Below are 16,037 nucleotides of genomic sequence, written 5' to 3'. Positions count from 1 at the left end.
GCCCGACCTAAACCACTTCAACGGGGTGCAGGTGGCTATTAAAGTAATTGTGGCTTCCTTTAAAGCTGGCCACAGACCCATTCTGGGAATGGTATGAGCCACAGCCTGTTATTGAATACAATACATTTACTAAACACTACATGGACATATTTTTTATGTGACAGCATTTTGCTTTTCTTCTTTATTTTAAAACAATATTTTGTGAACATATATGGTATTTGAGTTCCCAAAAACTGAACATTTGATTAACTAATTGAATGATGAAAACTTAGAACACGTCACTTTTTTATGAACCAGCTGAGTTTACTGTGTTGATTGGAATTAAATAATGTTCCCTAGCTATAGATTAACTTATGTCCACTTTTATGTAAAGAGAAACAGTAATAAAATATTTAAGTTTCTTTTTTTAATTGATTAATCTTTATCGGAGGTCTTCAACAGGGGGTCCGTGCCCCCTAGGGGTCTACGGAGCTACTGCATGGGGGTCGCAAAAGTTTTGGTTGATTAGAGTTTTTTTTTTTTTTTTATTCCCCTCTGCAATTTTTTCCACAAATTGAAAAGCCTTTAAATCCTCATTAACATGAATTCAACACACTGTATTAAACATATAAATGGAGGCAGAAGATGTATTTCAGTAATCAATGCACACATTCAGCGACACACAGGATCTCTTTCAAGCTGGGCACCGTTTAATTCACAACACCTGTCCCATCAACCAGGAATCGGAATCGGAAATACTTGAATAATCCCAGGGATAAATAACTTTCTTTACATTACTCCATCTGTAAGGGGCAATTATTGCATGCTTATTTATTTTTGGAGCATTTATTTATTTCTGTATTTATTTTTAAGTATGGCAGGATTGGTCCTCCATACTTTTCTCCATTAGTTTGGGGGTCCTGAAGACCTTTGATCATGTTCTTTTTCCTTTAGCCACCACAGGGGGGCAGAGTGCAGCCTCATACTGTGAGAACGTGGGGCCTTTAACGCAGCGTGCTTCGCGTCGTCATGGTTACGTTGTAGTTGTCTTTTTACCGTAATGAGAGCCAAATTAAGCAGAGAGGCCTGCTTAGCTTTGTAGTGTCTTTGCAAACTAACCGGTTATTTCACGACAGCAGTGTGTTAAGCTTAATTTGAGCGGCGAAGAAAATAACTTAAAATAATGTCAGGTATTAACCTCCCACCGCTGTGGCTTTCTCCAAACTGGACCGGAGTGGGAATCCACTGGAAATCGGGATCTCCGCGGCGTTTCCCCGCAAACCAAGCTCTGCTTCCACCGCCTGCTGTCCCACTGACTGTCAGTGGAGAGAAGGAGGAGGTGGGGAAGCCACAGGGGCCCCGCCTGGGCCAGGTGGACCCCCGGATGGCATCCCTGCAGAGGAACATCCAATTCCTGCAGGAACAACACAAGGAAACTCTGGAGAAGCTCCACGCAGAAATAGAATACCTCAGAAAGGAGAATAACGGTGTTTTTATTATTATTTTCTCAATTTGTCTTGTTATTGAAGGAACCAGTCATTTAACAAAAAATGTAGTGTTTTATATGTTATACAAATAATCCTGAATGTCCATAATGTTACAAATTAATATGCACATTTTAAAAGCAAAATTTTATTTGTAATTTTGCCCCTTGCGGTTTTATACTAAAGAGGATTAGGGTCACTGAAAGAAAAAAGTTAACTGTAAAGTTAATACATTTTTTAGCTAATTAAAGTTTTTTTTTAATTTTATTTCAGTTTCATATGGGAAAAAAGTCAGAATTCTGAGACAAAAATCAGAATTCAGAGATTAGAGACAGAATTCTGAGACAAAAGTCAGAATTCTGAGATTAAACTCAAAATTCTGAGAAAAAAATTCAAAACTCTGAGATTTAAAGTCAGAATTCTGAGAAAAATTCAAAATTCTGAGACAAAAGTCTGAATTCTGAGAAAAATTCAAAATTCTGAGAAAAAAGTCTGAATTCTCTGAGAATTCTGACTTTTCTCATATTATACTGAAATGAAATCTAAAAATCTTAACTTTTTTTTTTTCATTTTACAGTGGCCCTAATCCTTTTCCGTAGTTTCACCCTATAAGCATAGATAGGAAGAATGTAATGGTTTCTGTAGGAATCAGCAGGGTTTTGAGTTTCATTAATAAATCAGCTTTATTGACCTGATACCAAACATTTCATCCAAAGGCTGCACATCATTATTTTCCACCTACAAGGGTTGGCAATGATTCCCGCTGTAATGAATTCAGGTCAGAGACCTAACTGTCCCCATGATGCAGTGCTAACAAGTGAGACATCCAGCCTGTGGTAGCATAGCAACCCCAGGGTTTTCCTCAGCTGGAGGTCTGTGAAGGATGTGGTGTCAGAGCAGGCCTAAGCTAAAGGTTTTAACTCTGGGTGTAATGACTGCACCCATTAGTGGTGATCTGCAGTCAATGCAACATAATGACACTAACTGTTTCCTGTTATGCATGCTGCAGAACTGAAGTATAAAATGATTATGGAGTCGCACCAGACTAGCAGAAAAGGTGAGAAGTGGTCTTGATTATTGTTTCCATTGCAGCTTCAGTGGTTGACATTAAGGACATTTGTCTTATTTTATTCTTGTCTCTTAAACTTTTGTCCCTCCTTTATATTCCCATTACAGATAAAGTTCTATTTTTCATAAAACACTTATTTGGGTAAACCAGTAATGATCTGAAAAGTGTGGCGTGCCTTTGTGTGAGTCAGTACTTTGTCGGGCTACTTTTAGCTAAAACTTTCAGGTCTTTTAAGTGTATTTCTAACAGGCTAGAAACAGAAAGTTATTTTAATGATGGAGATTATCTGTATTTTTAAGTAGATTATCAGATTAACTTTGAGTAGTCTAACTTTATGGTCGGATTTAAACCATAGCTGCGGCTGTGTTGATACGATCATGGTCATGCTTGCTTTAGCTTCAGCCTTTAGTCTAGAGACTTCTGCAGCTCTCTGCGTTGTGTTACGCTGCATCCACATTATCAGTGCATGCTTAGGAAAATGATCCTCACTTGATCACTATTTCGCATGATGCTGTCGCCGTCCTATTTCAGCCTGGCAATAAACCTACCGTCTCTAAAGTTTTTTCTGTGTGGAGCTGAAATTTCTATTTAGTTCTCATTCAACCAGGACTTCCACCAGTGTCTTTCCTATGCTTTATATAAGACTTTCTGTTTTTTGGCAATATTCTACACAAAAAAAGACAAAAACAAGGAGTGCAGACCTTATTGTCCTGTCGACAGATTACTTTATCTAGCTGTGGAGTTTTCCGATCCCTCCCTGAGCCTCAGGGCTGCTTAGATTAATATTCTTCTTCTTTTTCAACCTTCAGTTTAAGTGAGCAGCCATGTCTTGATAGGTTTTCAGTTGTGCCATAAATATTTTACAACTCGAATTGCATGTTATATTGTACAAAATCTAAATCAGGTGGTTAAACTGGATTTTATGTAGATGTATCAGATACACACTTTTTTGTGTTTGTCTGTCATATAACATCTCAATATATATAATATAATATCTCTTCATAGTTACTGCTAATATCTTAAGCTACATCTCTGTAAACAAGCCTTTAGAGTGATTGTTAGGTAGGCTTAGTTTTGTTTTTGTTTTTTTAGGAAGAATGCACAGCTTTCAAGATGCAACACCTAAAACCCAAGGCAGAGTGGCCCACACAGAAGAGGAACCATTGGAGAAGACATCAGCACTACTGCAAGACCAAGCTTTAAGGTGAATTACTTTTCAATTATAATACATCCATTTTCTTCCACTTTAACTTGGGCCAGGTCATGGAGGCAGCAGTCTAAGCAGAGATGCCCAGACTTCCTGATCCACACACACCTCCTCCAGCTGCTCTGGGGGATCCCAAGGCATCACCATGCCATAATACATGGCCTGGTATGATACATGTGTACTTGATCTACTATAGTGAATAAAGTGTGGCTGTAGTTCAACCTGGAGAAACTCATACAGGTGCAATTAGAAACATTATTTTCAATTCAATTTACTTGCAAATAACACAATCAGCTCAATTAAGATTTACTATCTAATGAAAACCAAGTGATTTCATGGACTCATTGACTCTCTGCAACCCCTAACGTTAAGCATGTAGTAAGTGACAGTGGATAGCTGTCACTTACTACATAGGAAAACTCCCTTTGAACAGGAAGAAACCTCCAGCAGAACCAGGCTCAGTGTGAGCGGCCTTCTGCCAAGGCCGACTGGGGTTCAAGGAGACAGAAGCAGATAATGACATACGGAGACAGCATCTTTGGCACATGGGCCCCTGCAGAAGACTTTGATGCTATGAATCAACATGGGGTTGGATGAGTAACCTAAAAAAGGATTAGCGTTGTCTTCGCCCTTGAGTCCGGGCATTTGTGGTAGAATAAGCTGGAGGATGAGTGGATCTAAAGGCTGATTTATGCTTCAAAACTAGGTCGTCTGCGTAGGTGTCGCAGTGAACAAAAAGACGTCCCCGCCCTCTCTGCAGACACTCTGCTGCACCTCTCCCTAATTGTAGGGGACGGCAGACAGTGCCGCAGACAGGAGGCCAGCTTGTTTAGTTTTTATGACCGAAATTGAGGAAAACGACTTGTGAAGTATGACCTGCCTGAAGGGCGAGGTGCATGAGAACACTGGGACCCTTTTTCCACCTGGATCTCTGCTTTTTTTGGCCGTCATGTTCCTCCGTCGTCGGACAAACTCGTCCCCACTTCCTCACCGCCTCGGCCGTATATAGACCCACAGCGTATAGTGCAGACCATGCTTCAATACTGGGCATAAATCAAAACTGTCTGCGTCAAGCTCACTGCAACACACTGCTGCAGGAATTAAACCAGGCCTTAAGGGTGGGCTATGAGAGAAGAAGGAGATGGGGTGGAGGTGGGTCAAAGTTCAGCTGAGGCGCTGAATGGAGACACTTGGCCTTCGACCAAATGAAAAGCATCTTGAGAAATGATTGGCTTTGGACATCAATGGGTGATCCAAATTAGGCTGATTAAGAGTCTTGCAGACTGAATTTTCACTTAAGCTTCGACTCTAACTGCTTTCTTTGACTAGCTACTGACACAACAATAAACCCGAGATGTGGCAGGTTTAAATTTGAATATGCAGAGAGGCAGGGGTGTTCAATGTTTGATTCCAGCCAACTAAGAATACGTAAGTCATGAGTATGATCAGCCATAAAAGATTTTCAACTGAATGTGCACACTGTTCTTTAGCAGAGATTATTTGCCTATTTATATCAGAGGCTGGAGAATGATGCAAATATATTCTGTTAAATCTGTATTCAAAGTTTAAACATCATACACATCCCCTTAACTGTTTTCGACAGCAGTGTAATGCAAAAATGTATAGTCACTCCTTGTTGCTAGCAGGGTTGTTAGATATAGATTAAAAAAATAAAATCAGAGATTTTTTCTCACTCCATGTGAAATGAATCAATTTTTTTTCTTTGGTTTCATAAAAAAAAAAAACTACAAATGACAGAAATTACATTTAAATGCATGTTACAATGTATTACAAACTGTTCAGTTTCATAACCAAGTCTTTAAATATTTTTCTTTCTGCCTTTTACTAAAAATATCTCACTGTTCTTATACCTTAGAGAATGTGGCGATGTTCCACTGTCAGTACGGCAAATCAATGGCACAGGCATCACTAGGCGGATTACCTCCTTACAGCCTCTAAGAGTCCGCAGCAATCCATCCCGTCCACCACACCCCCCCACCCTGCAGGAGTGTGAGATCATCATCCAGCAGATGTTCAAATCCAACAATTTACAGAGTCAGGAGGTAATTGTTCAAAACCATGGCTGCCAAATTTGTAAATACCTAAAAAATGTTACTGTTTTGCTCTGTTCACTGTGTTAATTATGCAGATTGCGCGTCTGAAGGCATTGCTTAGAGATTTTGTCCTGAGCAAGAAAATCCCCCCAGAAAACCATATGTCAAGCAAAGCCTACCTTATTGATAAACCACGGTAAGGTGATGCTAACATGTTTATAGATCATACAATCAGGTTTGCAAATACGTTCAACCTGCTGTTGATGTGGCTTTTCCTGTATGTTGCAGGAAGGCTGTAGAAGAAAGGACATTTCCTAAACTGGACATTCAGTCGTTTCCAAAGAAAGTGTATGTAGGTCCTGGTTCTAGAGGTTCTGGAAAGTTTATAAGACCTGGAAAGAAAATGTAAAAGTTTATTTCATTTTCTTCTCTGATGTAAACACAGCGATTTAGTTTAAAATGCATTCACCCTCATGGTGGGCATGGATGTTTTTAATGTATGTCATTGAATCAAAAGATATTTTTAGGATGAAAAGCAGTAAAAATTTTAATATCAATTTTCTCTATTCAAACAAACTCAAAAATGTTACTAACATAATTAATATTTGGATAAATGTTTCTTTGTAAAAGGCATCTCAACCACATTCGTTTTGCGGCCGCAAGTGCAACTTTTGATTCATTGTGGCTTATATTTCATCACTCCCTTTGTGAGAATTGGTAGTAGTATTATTTTAAATTGGTTGGTTTCTGGGGTTTGGATTTAGCTTTGAAATATGCCCCAGAATTATGTCCTGATGTTTAGATTTAGCGTGCCTAGATGTTTTTATCTTGTCATCTCTAGTCATGTGGTCTTGCTATGGTAAGTTTACAAATAGATTAAAAAAAAAAAAAAAAATTGATTACAGATAAATAAGATATAATAAACCAAAAGTTAATTTAATTGGAGGAACTTTGCAAAAGAGTTTGGAAATCCACAAGGTTTTATATATATATATATATATATATATATATATATATATATATATATATATATATATTTTAAGTGGACCAAATCAATTAAATTAGAAGTAAACAAATAGAAATTGCTACTGTGATCTCTTATTCTTTAAATAGAGAATTTAACTTGAATTTAACAGGTTTGTATCTTTAGACTTAGATTTAGACAGATTTATTATAACACGCAGGTGTAAACAAACAGACATTTTGTTTAGAACAGCTCTCTAGACACTTTCATTTTTAAAGTGCAGCGTTGATAAGGTAAGCAGCAGTGATTAACAAAAAAAAAAAAAACATTGTGATATTAAGTCACTATATCTAGTTATGGAATGCGCATCATTCATGTTTGCTTAGCAGAAGTGATGTCAGACGGATCTGGATAGGATCTTGACATCCAAATGGGATTTTTTCCCTGGTGGAAGAGGATCTGTTGCTGGAGCATTAGGGACCTGTTGCCTGGGCTTCACCCCATCAGTTGTTATTGAGCTGCTGCTACTACTGCCTCCAGCTCCTGAAGCACTTGCTTCTCCTGGCTCAGGGGAGGAAGAGGACAATAACAATATTTATAACAAGTTTAACATTGGTGTGTGGCCTCGGCCTGCACATCTGACGTTATGAGGTTGTGTATATGCCCAGACACATGAAAAATTAGCGGGAACAGGGTCCTCCGAGGGAGGAAATGTCTGCAAAAAAATCTAGAACTTGTTCTATGCTCTTTTAAGCATAAAAAAGCAACTACCGGTAACTGTAGTATAACAATATGTTTTCTCTATGTTAAATCTACTTATCTCTTCCCAGGTCTGGGGTGCCTCAGTCTGGTGTTGTCCTTCCAGCCCTGAAGCAGAGCCTTAGCTCCAACAGTGCAATCAGAGAGAGGAGAAGCCGAGTATTGCATAGAGGCCACTGCAAATGGACTTTCCATTAATGTCTATAGTTTTAGTCACCAATCCGCCTTCATTGATGATTCATTAAAACAAGCATAACGTTATAAAAATCTGTTATCGACAGAACGGAAATTATAAATTTGGAAATGTTTTGTCATTACTAAATGATGTCTCTCTTTTTTTAAAGTAAATCATCACAGTAAAGTACCGTAATACAGCAGTTCTTTGCAAGCTATAACATGTTCAGTGTGTAAGCTGGTAAATAGGTCTGTGACCCAATCCTACCCTAACATCTAATCGCTGTAGCCTCACACACACAATATTGACTTCAAAGGAGTAAAGCTTGAGGTCATATGGACTTTGAATGGAATTATTTAGCTGGCGAAACATGTTATAAAATAGGACAGCATTAAAAAAAAGAAGAAACCACAACTCTTAAGTTTGTTGTGGGAGCATTCAGCCAGTCAGTGAATATTTGCATCACTTAAACATGTTTAAATTTATACTTAGGCTGATTGCAAATGCATAAAAATACATCTGCTGACATGTGACCTAAAACACAAATTTCGGTTTGGCCTATATTGTGTATGAAAATTGATTATCGAGGAGGATTGGAGACAGCAAAGCTATTTAATCATAAAGCGTAAGTTTAGTTTGGTCAAATATATTTGTGATGTTTAATTTATTTGAATGTATAGTCATATTAAATGTGTCACACTATCAGTGAAAAACATTTATATCAGTATCTCTTCATTTCTGGTAACTATGAAAATGTTTCGTATTTATATTTCAATAAATAGGAAACATTTAAACTTAGAATATTACATCATACCAATAGAAAAAAAAAATCCATGAAATATGGGCATAGTGAAAAATATTTTCCCCTTAAAGGTTTCAGATTTTTTATTTGACAAACAAGCTTCATTAAAACATAATTTTATTATTTTATTTTTATTATTATTTTATTATTTGGTTAAGTGACCATTTATATGTAAAAACCTCTGTTTTACTTGAAAGAAGAGTTTTTGATCTATTTATTAAGTTTTTTAACACCCCCGTTTTCCATTGAAGTCAGATGAAGCTGAATCAAAGGAGTTTTCAGTTTTTACATCCTAAACACTGCTAATGAAAAGAAAGAATTTTATTTTTTCACTACATCAAATTGTGTTATAGTATGACGGTATAGAGCTAGTTACTCAGTTAGTTACATTTCTGAACATTAATGTTTTTTTATATGTGCGAGCTGATTGCACATATAAAAAATATACAATGGTTTTAAAAAGCTTTGTTTTGAAATGTACAAAAATGTTCAATTTTGAGAGTTTCAAACCCTTTTAATAAAAATCCAGGGAGTGTTTTCTCTGGTTTTATAAAGCATGCACCCTGTCCCACCCTGTCCCTTGTGCTAGTCCTCTGTGTTTGAGACTCCTAAACAGCTTGATGAAATAATACAAGCGACATGACTTTGAAATAGTCGACCGATAACTGACTGCCAGAGCAGATAGCCTTACTAAACCAGCTTGTATAATTGTGTTGCAACAAGGATAATTACAAAAAGGAATTAGATTCTTTGCAATAGTCTACAAGAGACCACAAATAAAACAACCTTTAAACTAATCCTGGGAATTATTGGAAATATAACCTACCTCTGCTGTAAACTAGAGATAGATTGGATAGATCTGCACTCTTTCAGCCATTTAGACATGAAAACAGACTAATAGCTCATCTGTTCAACAGTTTCTTTCCTAGATAGAGCCACATATGGAGCTGGTTCACCTTTACATTTTTTGTAACATTGAACCATTTTATGGATGAGTGCTTTTATGTTCCTTCTGTCTTCTTAAACCCCCACTCAGTCTTTGCAGAATGCTACACTTTTGCTGGAGGTTTCTTCTTGTTAAAAGGAAGTTTCTTCTCTCCCCTTTCACTGTATGCATGCAGAAAATGAAGAGTTGCTGCAGAGTCAACAACACATTTCAAATGAATTTCTACTGTCAGCACATGGTCATCAAGGAGGAGCAATTCCGGCAAAAACAGTGACGTGATACAACCAGCCTGATTTTTACTTTTTTACCTAACTTGTTTTTTTGTTGCAAGAAATGCTCTTTTTTTAAAACAACAACTAATACATGTGCAATTTACATTTCTCCCCCCCTTAGTTTATATAAAGCTTGTGAATTGTAGATTTCAGTAGAAATCTTAAGTTTAATCAGATCAAAGATTTTTGAAGATACGCTGATAGAAACTTTTGTAATTCATCCAGTGTTTTAATGATCATTTTCATTTCTTCTTCACCAGCATTATTTATGATAAGCACAACAAAGTGTGAACACTGTTTTGCTATTCATTATAATACAACTTCTGCAGCTATAAAAAGCGTTCCTTTATTCAGTGACACAAAAATGGCTTCACTTCTTTAAGAAACATTCTAGAAATTTCACAGCAGCATGATATGATAACTGACTTTATTTACCTATTGTAATTATAATGCCAAATTACCATGCATAATCACCCATCAGTTTGTGCACATATTCTACACATCCCTTACTTTCTACTAGGTGTTACTCTAAAGTCTTTTCCAGCTTTATTCTTCAGCTGATAAGTGATATGTTCATTTTAGATTTTTTTTTTAGGAGAATATCTGGCTATTGCCATTGCTCAAAACATGCAGACAATCTAATGGTGCAAAATGTAGATAGCTCTATCAATGCAGCACCATCAGAAAGACCAAAGAGAGACAGTGTTAGGCTCTAAAATGATAAGCCTATTATTTTGAACATAGAGCACTTCTCAGTCCATCATCTGACAGATGAATAAAGAAAACCACATATACGTGGCCTTTATGCATAGTTACACAAGCCATGAAAACTAATGTTTTAAGGTTTTGCTTCAAGAATTTTTTGGCACATAGATCACAATATTGTGGTTAACATGCAAAGGAATATGTGTGATAGAAAGCCATCACTGCACGTCAACCTGAACACACTCTACCCATGACGAGACAAGGCAGTGGCGGCATCACGCTGTAAGATGCTCTTCTTCTCGTAGGCAGAGATAGGGAAACCAGTCAGAGATTGTGGTTGATATTGATTATCGCTCGCTTTTTTTTCTTAAGAAATCTTTTCTGCTGAAACCTCTTCAGAAAAAAAAAACAGAGTGAAAAAATGGCATGTTGATCAAAGCATATTTATGTGTTGAAATTGTCTAGTCACATTACGTCTTAGTGTCAGGTCTTTCTTCCTCTTATTCTTGGGTAGATGTAATCATTGCCATGATAAACCTACAGCTCTGTTAGTATAAATAACTTGTCACGGACCAGCTCATTTTTATAATCAATTGTATCAATCACCAAAAGACTTTTTAATACACAGATTTGAGTCTAGGAAATAAAACATGCATAGACAACCTGTGTTTAAGTAAATGGAAACAGGTCTTTTCTGAAAATCGTCCACCAGATGGGGGTGTTTTTGAAAAGAAAAATGAAATACCTTCACTTCCTTAGTTATCTAAATATTTTTTGAAAACAGCAAAATTTTTCCTTCAGGTTTGTCCAGGATAATTTGCGGGTTTTATCTTTTTTTTTTTAAAGCACATTAATTAGCATTTTTCACAGCTTTGTAATATATTGCTTAAAATGAATTAAAGTACAATTAAAGATATTGAAACTAGAAATTAATTTAGTCTAATTCAAAAGTGTATTTCTGAAAACTAAGACATACCCACAAATGTGCTGCCTTGCTGCTTCATTGTTAAAATGTGGGAATTGGCAGACATAAGCAGTGAAAACCAAGTGGGTACAAATCTATTAACATTCAGACAGTGTTGCAGGGGTGGGAGCCGCTCTGTGCCCATTTTAGTCTCATGGCGACTGAAAACTACTTTGACTTTATCAATGAGCAGCAGCAGCTTTAGTGCTCAATAAATACATAGCCACATCAAGAAAATCTGTCCGATGCATCATTTACCGGTAATCCATTCTGCGTTTTTTTTTTCAGACTTTTTTTTTCTCCTCCATGGCACTGCCCTGCAAATCTAAATAGACTCTTCCTGTTTCACCACAATGCAAAGAGGCTCCAAATCAATATGTCATAGCTTTGTGCCAGAGAATTCACATTATGAGATTAAATGGAAGAGGAAGTTGAAGAGCAACAGGAAATGAAAATAAGGAATTATGTAAAATGTCTTGCTGGTGGTGTAAAATAGATACTGAGATATCCTACTGTACACTTAAAGAGAGGTCAAATATTGTCACCGTTTTAATACATATGGAACTATATTATCAGCAGCTATTATCCATACGTTTCCTAATCATGCTGTGAATGCAGCTCTGGGTCGTCTTAGTTATAGGAAAGGATAATCCTGGCATTATTTACGGAGGACTGCATATCATAGGGGAAAATTATTTTTTTATTATTCTGTTTTTGTAATTTCTGTCTAGATCTGCTTAGTTTTCTTTTGCTTTGCTGTATAATTAGAGTTAAATTAATTTTGTTTTGCAATTGTGCCAGAGGTTGCCAGAAGGTCTCATCTCCCCCACATCCACACATTAGATTTCTTTTAAAATCACTATGTTAGCCCACACTCAGTAATCTCCCTTTTTGGCACTTTGGCACTCCCTGCTCTTCTCAGGTTTCTTTGGCCCAGCCCCAGTACTCAAACTAAACCCCCTCTATGAAGTGTGCACATGGAGGAAGTGCATGGGTTCAAGTGTGCAGATGACAAGTCTGCAAAACTGAAAGTCCCTGTTTTTGTAATGTTACTGCTAAAATAAAAAGAATTAATACAACAACAAATACTTTTTTATTCACAGTCATGCAGTAAAATCTAAATTATTTTGATAATTATACCTGAAGACAGCACAAGCATTGGAACTCACATTTTCTTTAACTTATTTTCCCAATAAACTAGTTAAATTCAAACAAAAATATTGGCCATGTACAAGACAGACCTTGAATGAGGAAAGAATCCAAAATAGACATTAGAAAATAAAATATGTATAGGAGAATAAGTTTAACTGGATAGAAATTTCAGAAAAACAGAAAATTTAAATGAATGCATTTTAGGAGAATTTCACAGCATATTTTCTATATTTTTTTGTTTTGTCTTTATTGTCTTGATATAGAAGACTATTTTAAAATCATAAAAAAAGAAAGTATGAAAGTATATTTGAAAATAAAAGGACCATTTAAGACTAAGAGCCAATTAAATTTTGAAATCTTATGAATCCTGATAACTGTAACATAAGACAAGAATGCTTTAGATGATAGACACAGAAGAAAAAAAAAACAACTCGTTCCTTCTAATTTACCTGGTTTGGTATTTTTTTAACTGTTGGGTGGACAATTTCATAAAGTGACTATTATGGAGGGTCATTGTTAGTATATGTGTTTTTTTTTCTATACCACATCCCTATTAATAATAAGCAAATAGATAAGCTTTTACTGACAGATTATTCATTAAATCATATATTTATTATCAAGTATAATTCATAAATATTAATATTTCCTTTTGCAAGGTTAAGAAAATGCGAAGAATGCAAAAACAGTGATTTTTATTAACTAAATAAAAGTGCTGAAGTACAGCTTTGCATATTTGATTATAAATTAGCCTATGTTTGTTTAAGTTGGTTAAATTATAATTATATGCAAAACCCCATCATGCACCGCAACATATTTTTGCAAAATATTCAAACATAAATTCATCAAATATAACAGGAACATCGTAGTTTGGTTTAAAGAAAGCATTTTAGTTAAATTATAATTTAGTTTGTTGCAAGGATTTTACAGTTTGAACAAATAGAAAATGACACCATATGTCAACTGTCACAGCAATGTGCGTGACAAGGAAGGGCTATATATTCTACATGCATCATTTAGGTAGTTAACGTTGTATTACTTCTTGAGCTCCTTGAGTTATTTACTGTCACAGGTAGGTACAGTAGGTGCCGGCTGAGAGTAAGTGTTGTGGCCGGCCCACAGATTACCAGCCCGAGCCTGCCCCCTGCGACCCCATCTGGGATAAGTGTGATGGAAAATTTATATAAATAAATCCTTTTTTACATGTGCAATGATTAAAGTTGTACCAATTTTCGCTGTCCTTGATCCTCTCTCAATGTCTTCCATCTATGCTTCATTTAACGAAAATGTCATATCGGTCTTATGGCTATGCTGATGTGACTCACATTTACTACAAATAAAACCAATCCCAGCACTTTTAGCATTATAGACAAAGTTAGACCTTAAAATATTAATCCCATGAACTCTGTAATCCATGCAGTTCATCATCCATCCACCTTCTGCTGCTTATCTGTCAGGGCTATTGGGGCTGGTGGCTATCTGCAGCAATCTATGGGCAAGAAGCAATGTAAGTCCTGGACAAATCACCAGTCAATTGCAGGGAAAAACATAAAAACACACCTAATACCAATTCAGAGAGCAACAGTGCTATAAATTGTGCAGCATCCAGTTCATCATAGTGGGAATGAATACTTTCCCTCCCATCTTGCCATAATGTAACAAAGAATTGCTGCCAAAACGTAAGATCTTATTGTCCTATCCTCTTTAGAAAAAAAAAAAAAAACTGCTGTCAGCTCTTTGTTTGCAATAAACCTTTGACCTCTTATATCATATTGCTGGGCCGGCTCATAATTTAGGTCACACTCTTGACTCTAAAAGTCTTAAAATTGTCTTAGAATGTATCACTTATGCTGGTTTTTCTATTCATTTTCCTTCTATTTCAAATTCCTCTTCAAATTTACATGGCGATTAATCTGTGCCCTCAGGTGATGTTTTAGTTATCAGATATAATTTCCTTCATGGCAAATATTTAAATGACACAACGTCTCAAAAGTAGAAATTAGGATCACATCCAAAATTATATCCCTCCTGTTACAACCTGACTTAAAAAAGTGATTCATACCTTTATTTCCAGGTATTGTAGGAACATGAAAACAGTCCTTTTGTAAACTTCAACTAATCCAAAACATGACAGATGGGCTCTTAACTAAAGCTAAACAAAATATCTGAGAGATGATTTTATAATAGGCCATATATATGATTGTCTTTAAAGCCTCTGATAGACAGGGCCTTTCTTTTATCTCTAAGATAATATTGTTTATACCGGTATTCTTTTATTGCATTTGGTTCTACTGCTTATTTATATGTACACATTGGTATATAGCACTGATTTAAAATTAAAAATAAATAGAGACAAAATTAACTACTATTTACGGAAGAGGATTAAGGCCACTGGAAAAAAAATTAACAGATTTTTTTTATTTTATTTCAGTATAATATAAGAAAAAAAATTAATTCTTACTTTTTACTCAGAATTCTGACTTTATTCTCCGAATTCTGGCTTTAATCTCAGAATTCTGACCTTATTCTCAGAATTCTTACTTTTTTCTCAGAATTCTGACTTTAATCTCAGAATTCTGACTTTTTTCTCACAATGCCAAGTCTGTTTTAAAGAGTAAACTAGCTCTCTTGTTTTAATCACCTTCTGCCCTTCCATTAATTAAATAGCATCTTTATGTTAAATAATATCACGTGAAAAGTCGCCTTATTCCGTAATTTTCCACCAATGTGTCACTGGCCCTCCCAAACAAATAACATCTTTGTCTGTGAAGCTGAGTGCTCCCACATCTCTTCCTTCATGGTAACCATCTACATTAAGATCCAAAATTCTGAGATTAAAGTCAGAATTCTGAGAAAAAAAAGTCAAAATTCTGAGAAAAAAGTCAGAATTCTGAGATTAAAGTAAGAATTCTGACTATTTTCTCATATTATAGTGAAATAAAATGTAAAAATCAGTTAACTTTTACAGGGTCAATTGACGCTGTTCCAACAGGAAAATTAACGAGCAAAACATCCATATTTTCTAAATAAAGAAAAATCATACTTTCCCACAGCCTTTGTTGACAAATAGGGTTATTTGTTAGCAAAGGCTATACCTTTCTAAATAAAAGGTATAGTGGATAAAATTCTTTCAAGTTTGAATTTTGGGTTTTCAGTAATCATTCTGCATAAAATTGATATTCACAAGAATTATCTACATAAATTGATTGTTTAAAAAGTTTTTATTAAAATAGTTATTTACTAATGATTTCACTGAAGACTCCTAGATGACTTGCAGAAATACTTCATTTTCTCTTCACGCCATAAAACACAAAATCTATTTCTGCTTGAATTCTCTGCTTATCATCTTTAATGTTAGTATATTGATGTGCATAATAATCCACATTGTTTTTGTTTTCATGTCATTTTTAATATATGAAAAATTTAAATGTTTTGAATATTCCACTTGAGAGTATTACTGTTGCCCCCATCTGTATTAGAGAGAAATAAATAGTAGAGGTGGCCAATG

General features: G+C 35.6%; 1 protein-coding gene across 1 annotated transcript; it reads left to right on the top strand.

The window, feature by feature from the left end:
* The first annotated feature begins 1,133 nt into the window (after positions 1-1,133).
* LOC107090964 lies at positions 1,134-6,093 on the top strand. Its single transcript, XM_015384628.1, has 5 exons — positions 1,134-1,466; positions 2,473-2,520; positions 3,625-3,736; positions 5,616-5,802; positions 5,889-6,093. The coding sequence occupies exons 1-5, from the start codon at positions 1,163-1,165 to the stop codon at positions 5,991-5,993; spliced, it is 756 nt and encodes a 251-aa protein (XP_015240114.1). The 5' UTR covers positions 1,134-1,162; the 3' UTR covers positions 5,994-6,093.
* Positions 6,094-16,037: the final 9,944 nt, after the last annotated feature.

The sequence above is a fragment of the Cyprinodon variegatus genome, unplaced genomic scaffold, assembly GCF_000732505.1.
Source record: "Cyprinodon variegatus isolate N-32 unplaced genomic scaffold, C_variegatus-1.0 Scaffold318, whole genome shotgun sequence".
Classification (NCBI taxonomy): domain Eukaryota; kingdom Metazoa; phylum Chordata; class Actinopteri; order Cyprinodontiformes; family Cyprinodontidae; genus Cyprinodon; species Cyprinodon variegatus.
Note: the sequence above shows the minus strand (reverse complement) of the source record. Positions and strands in the feature narration are given on the sequence as shown.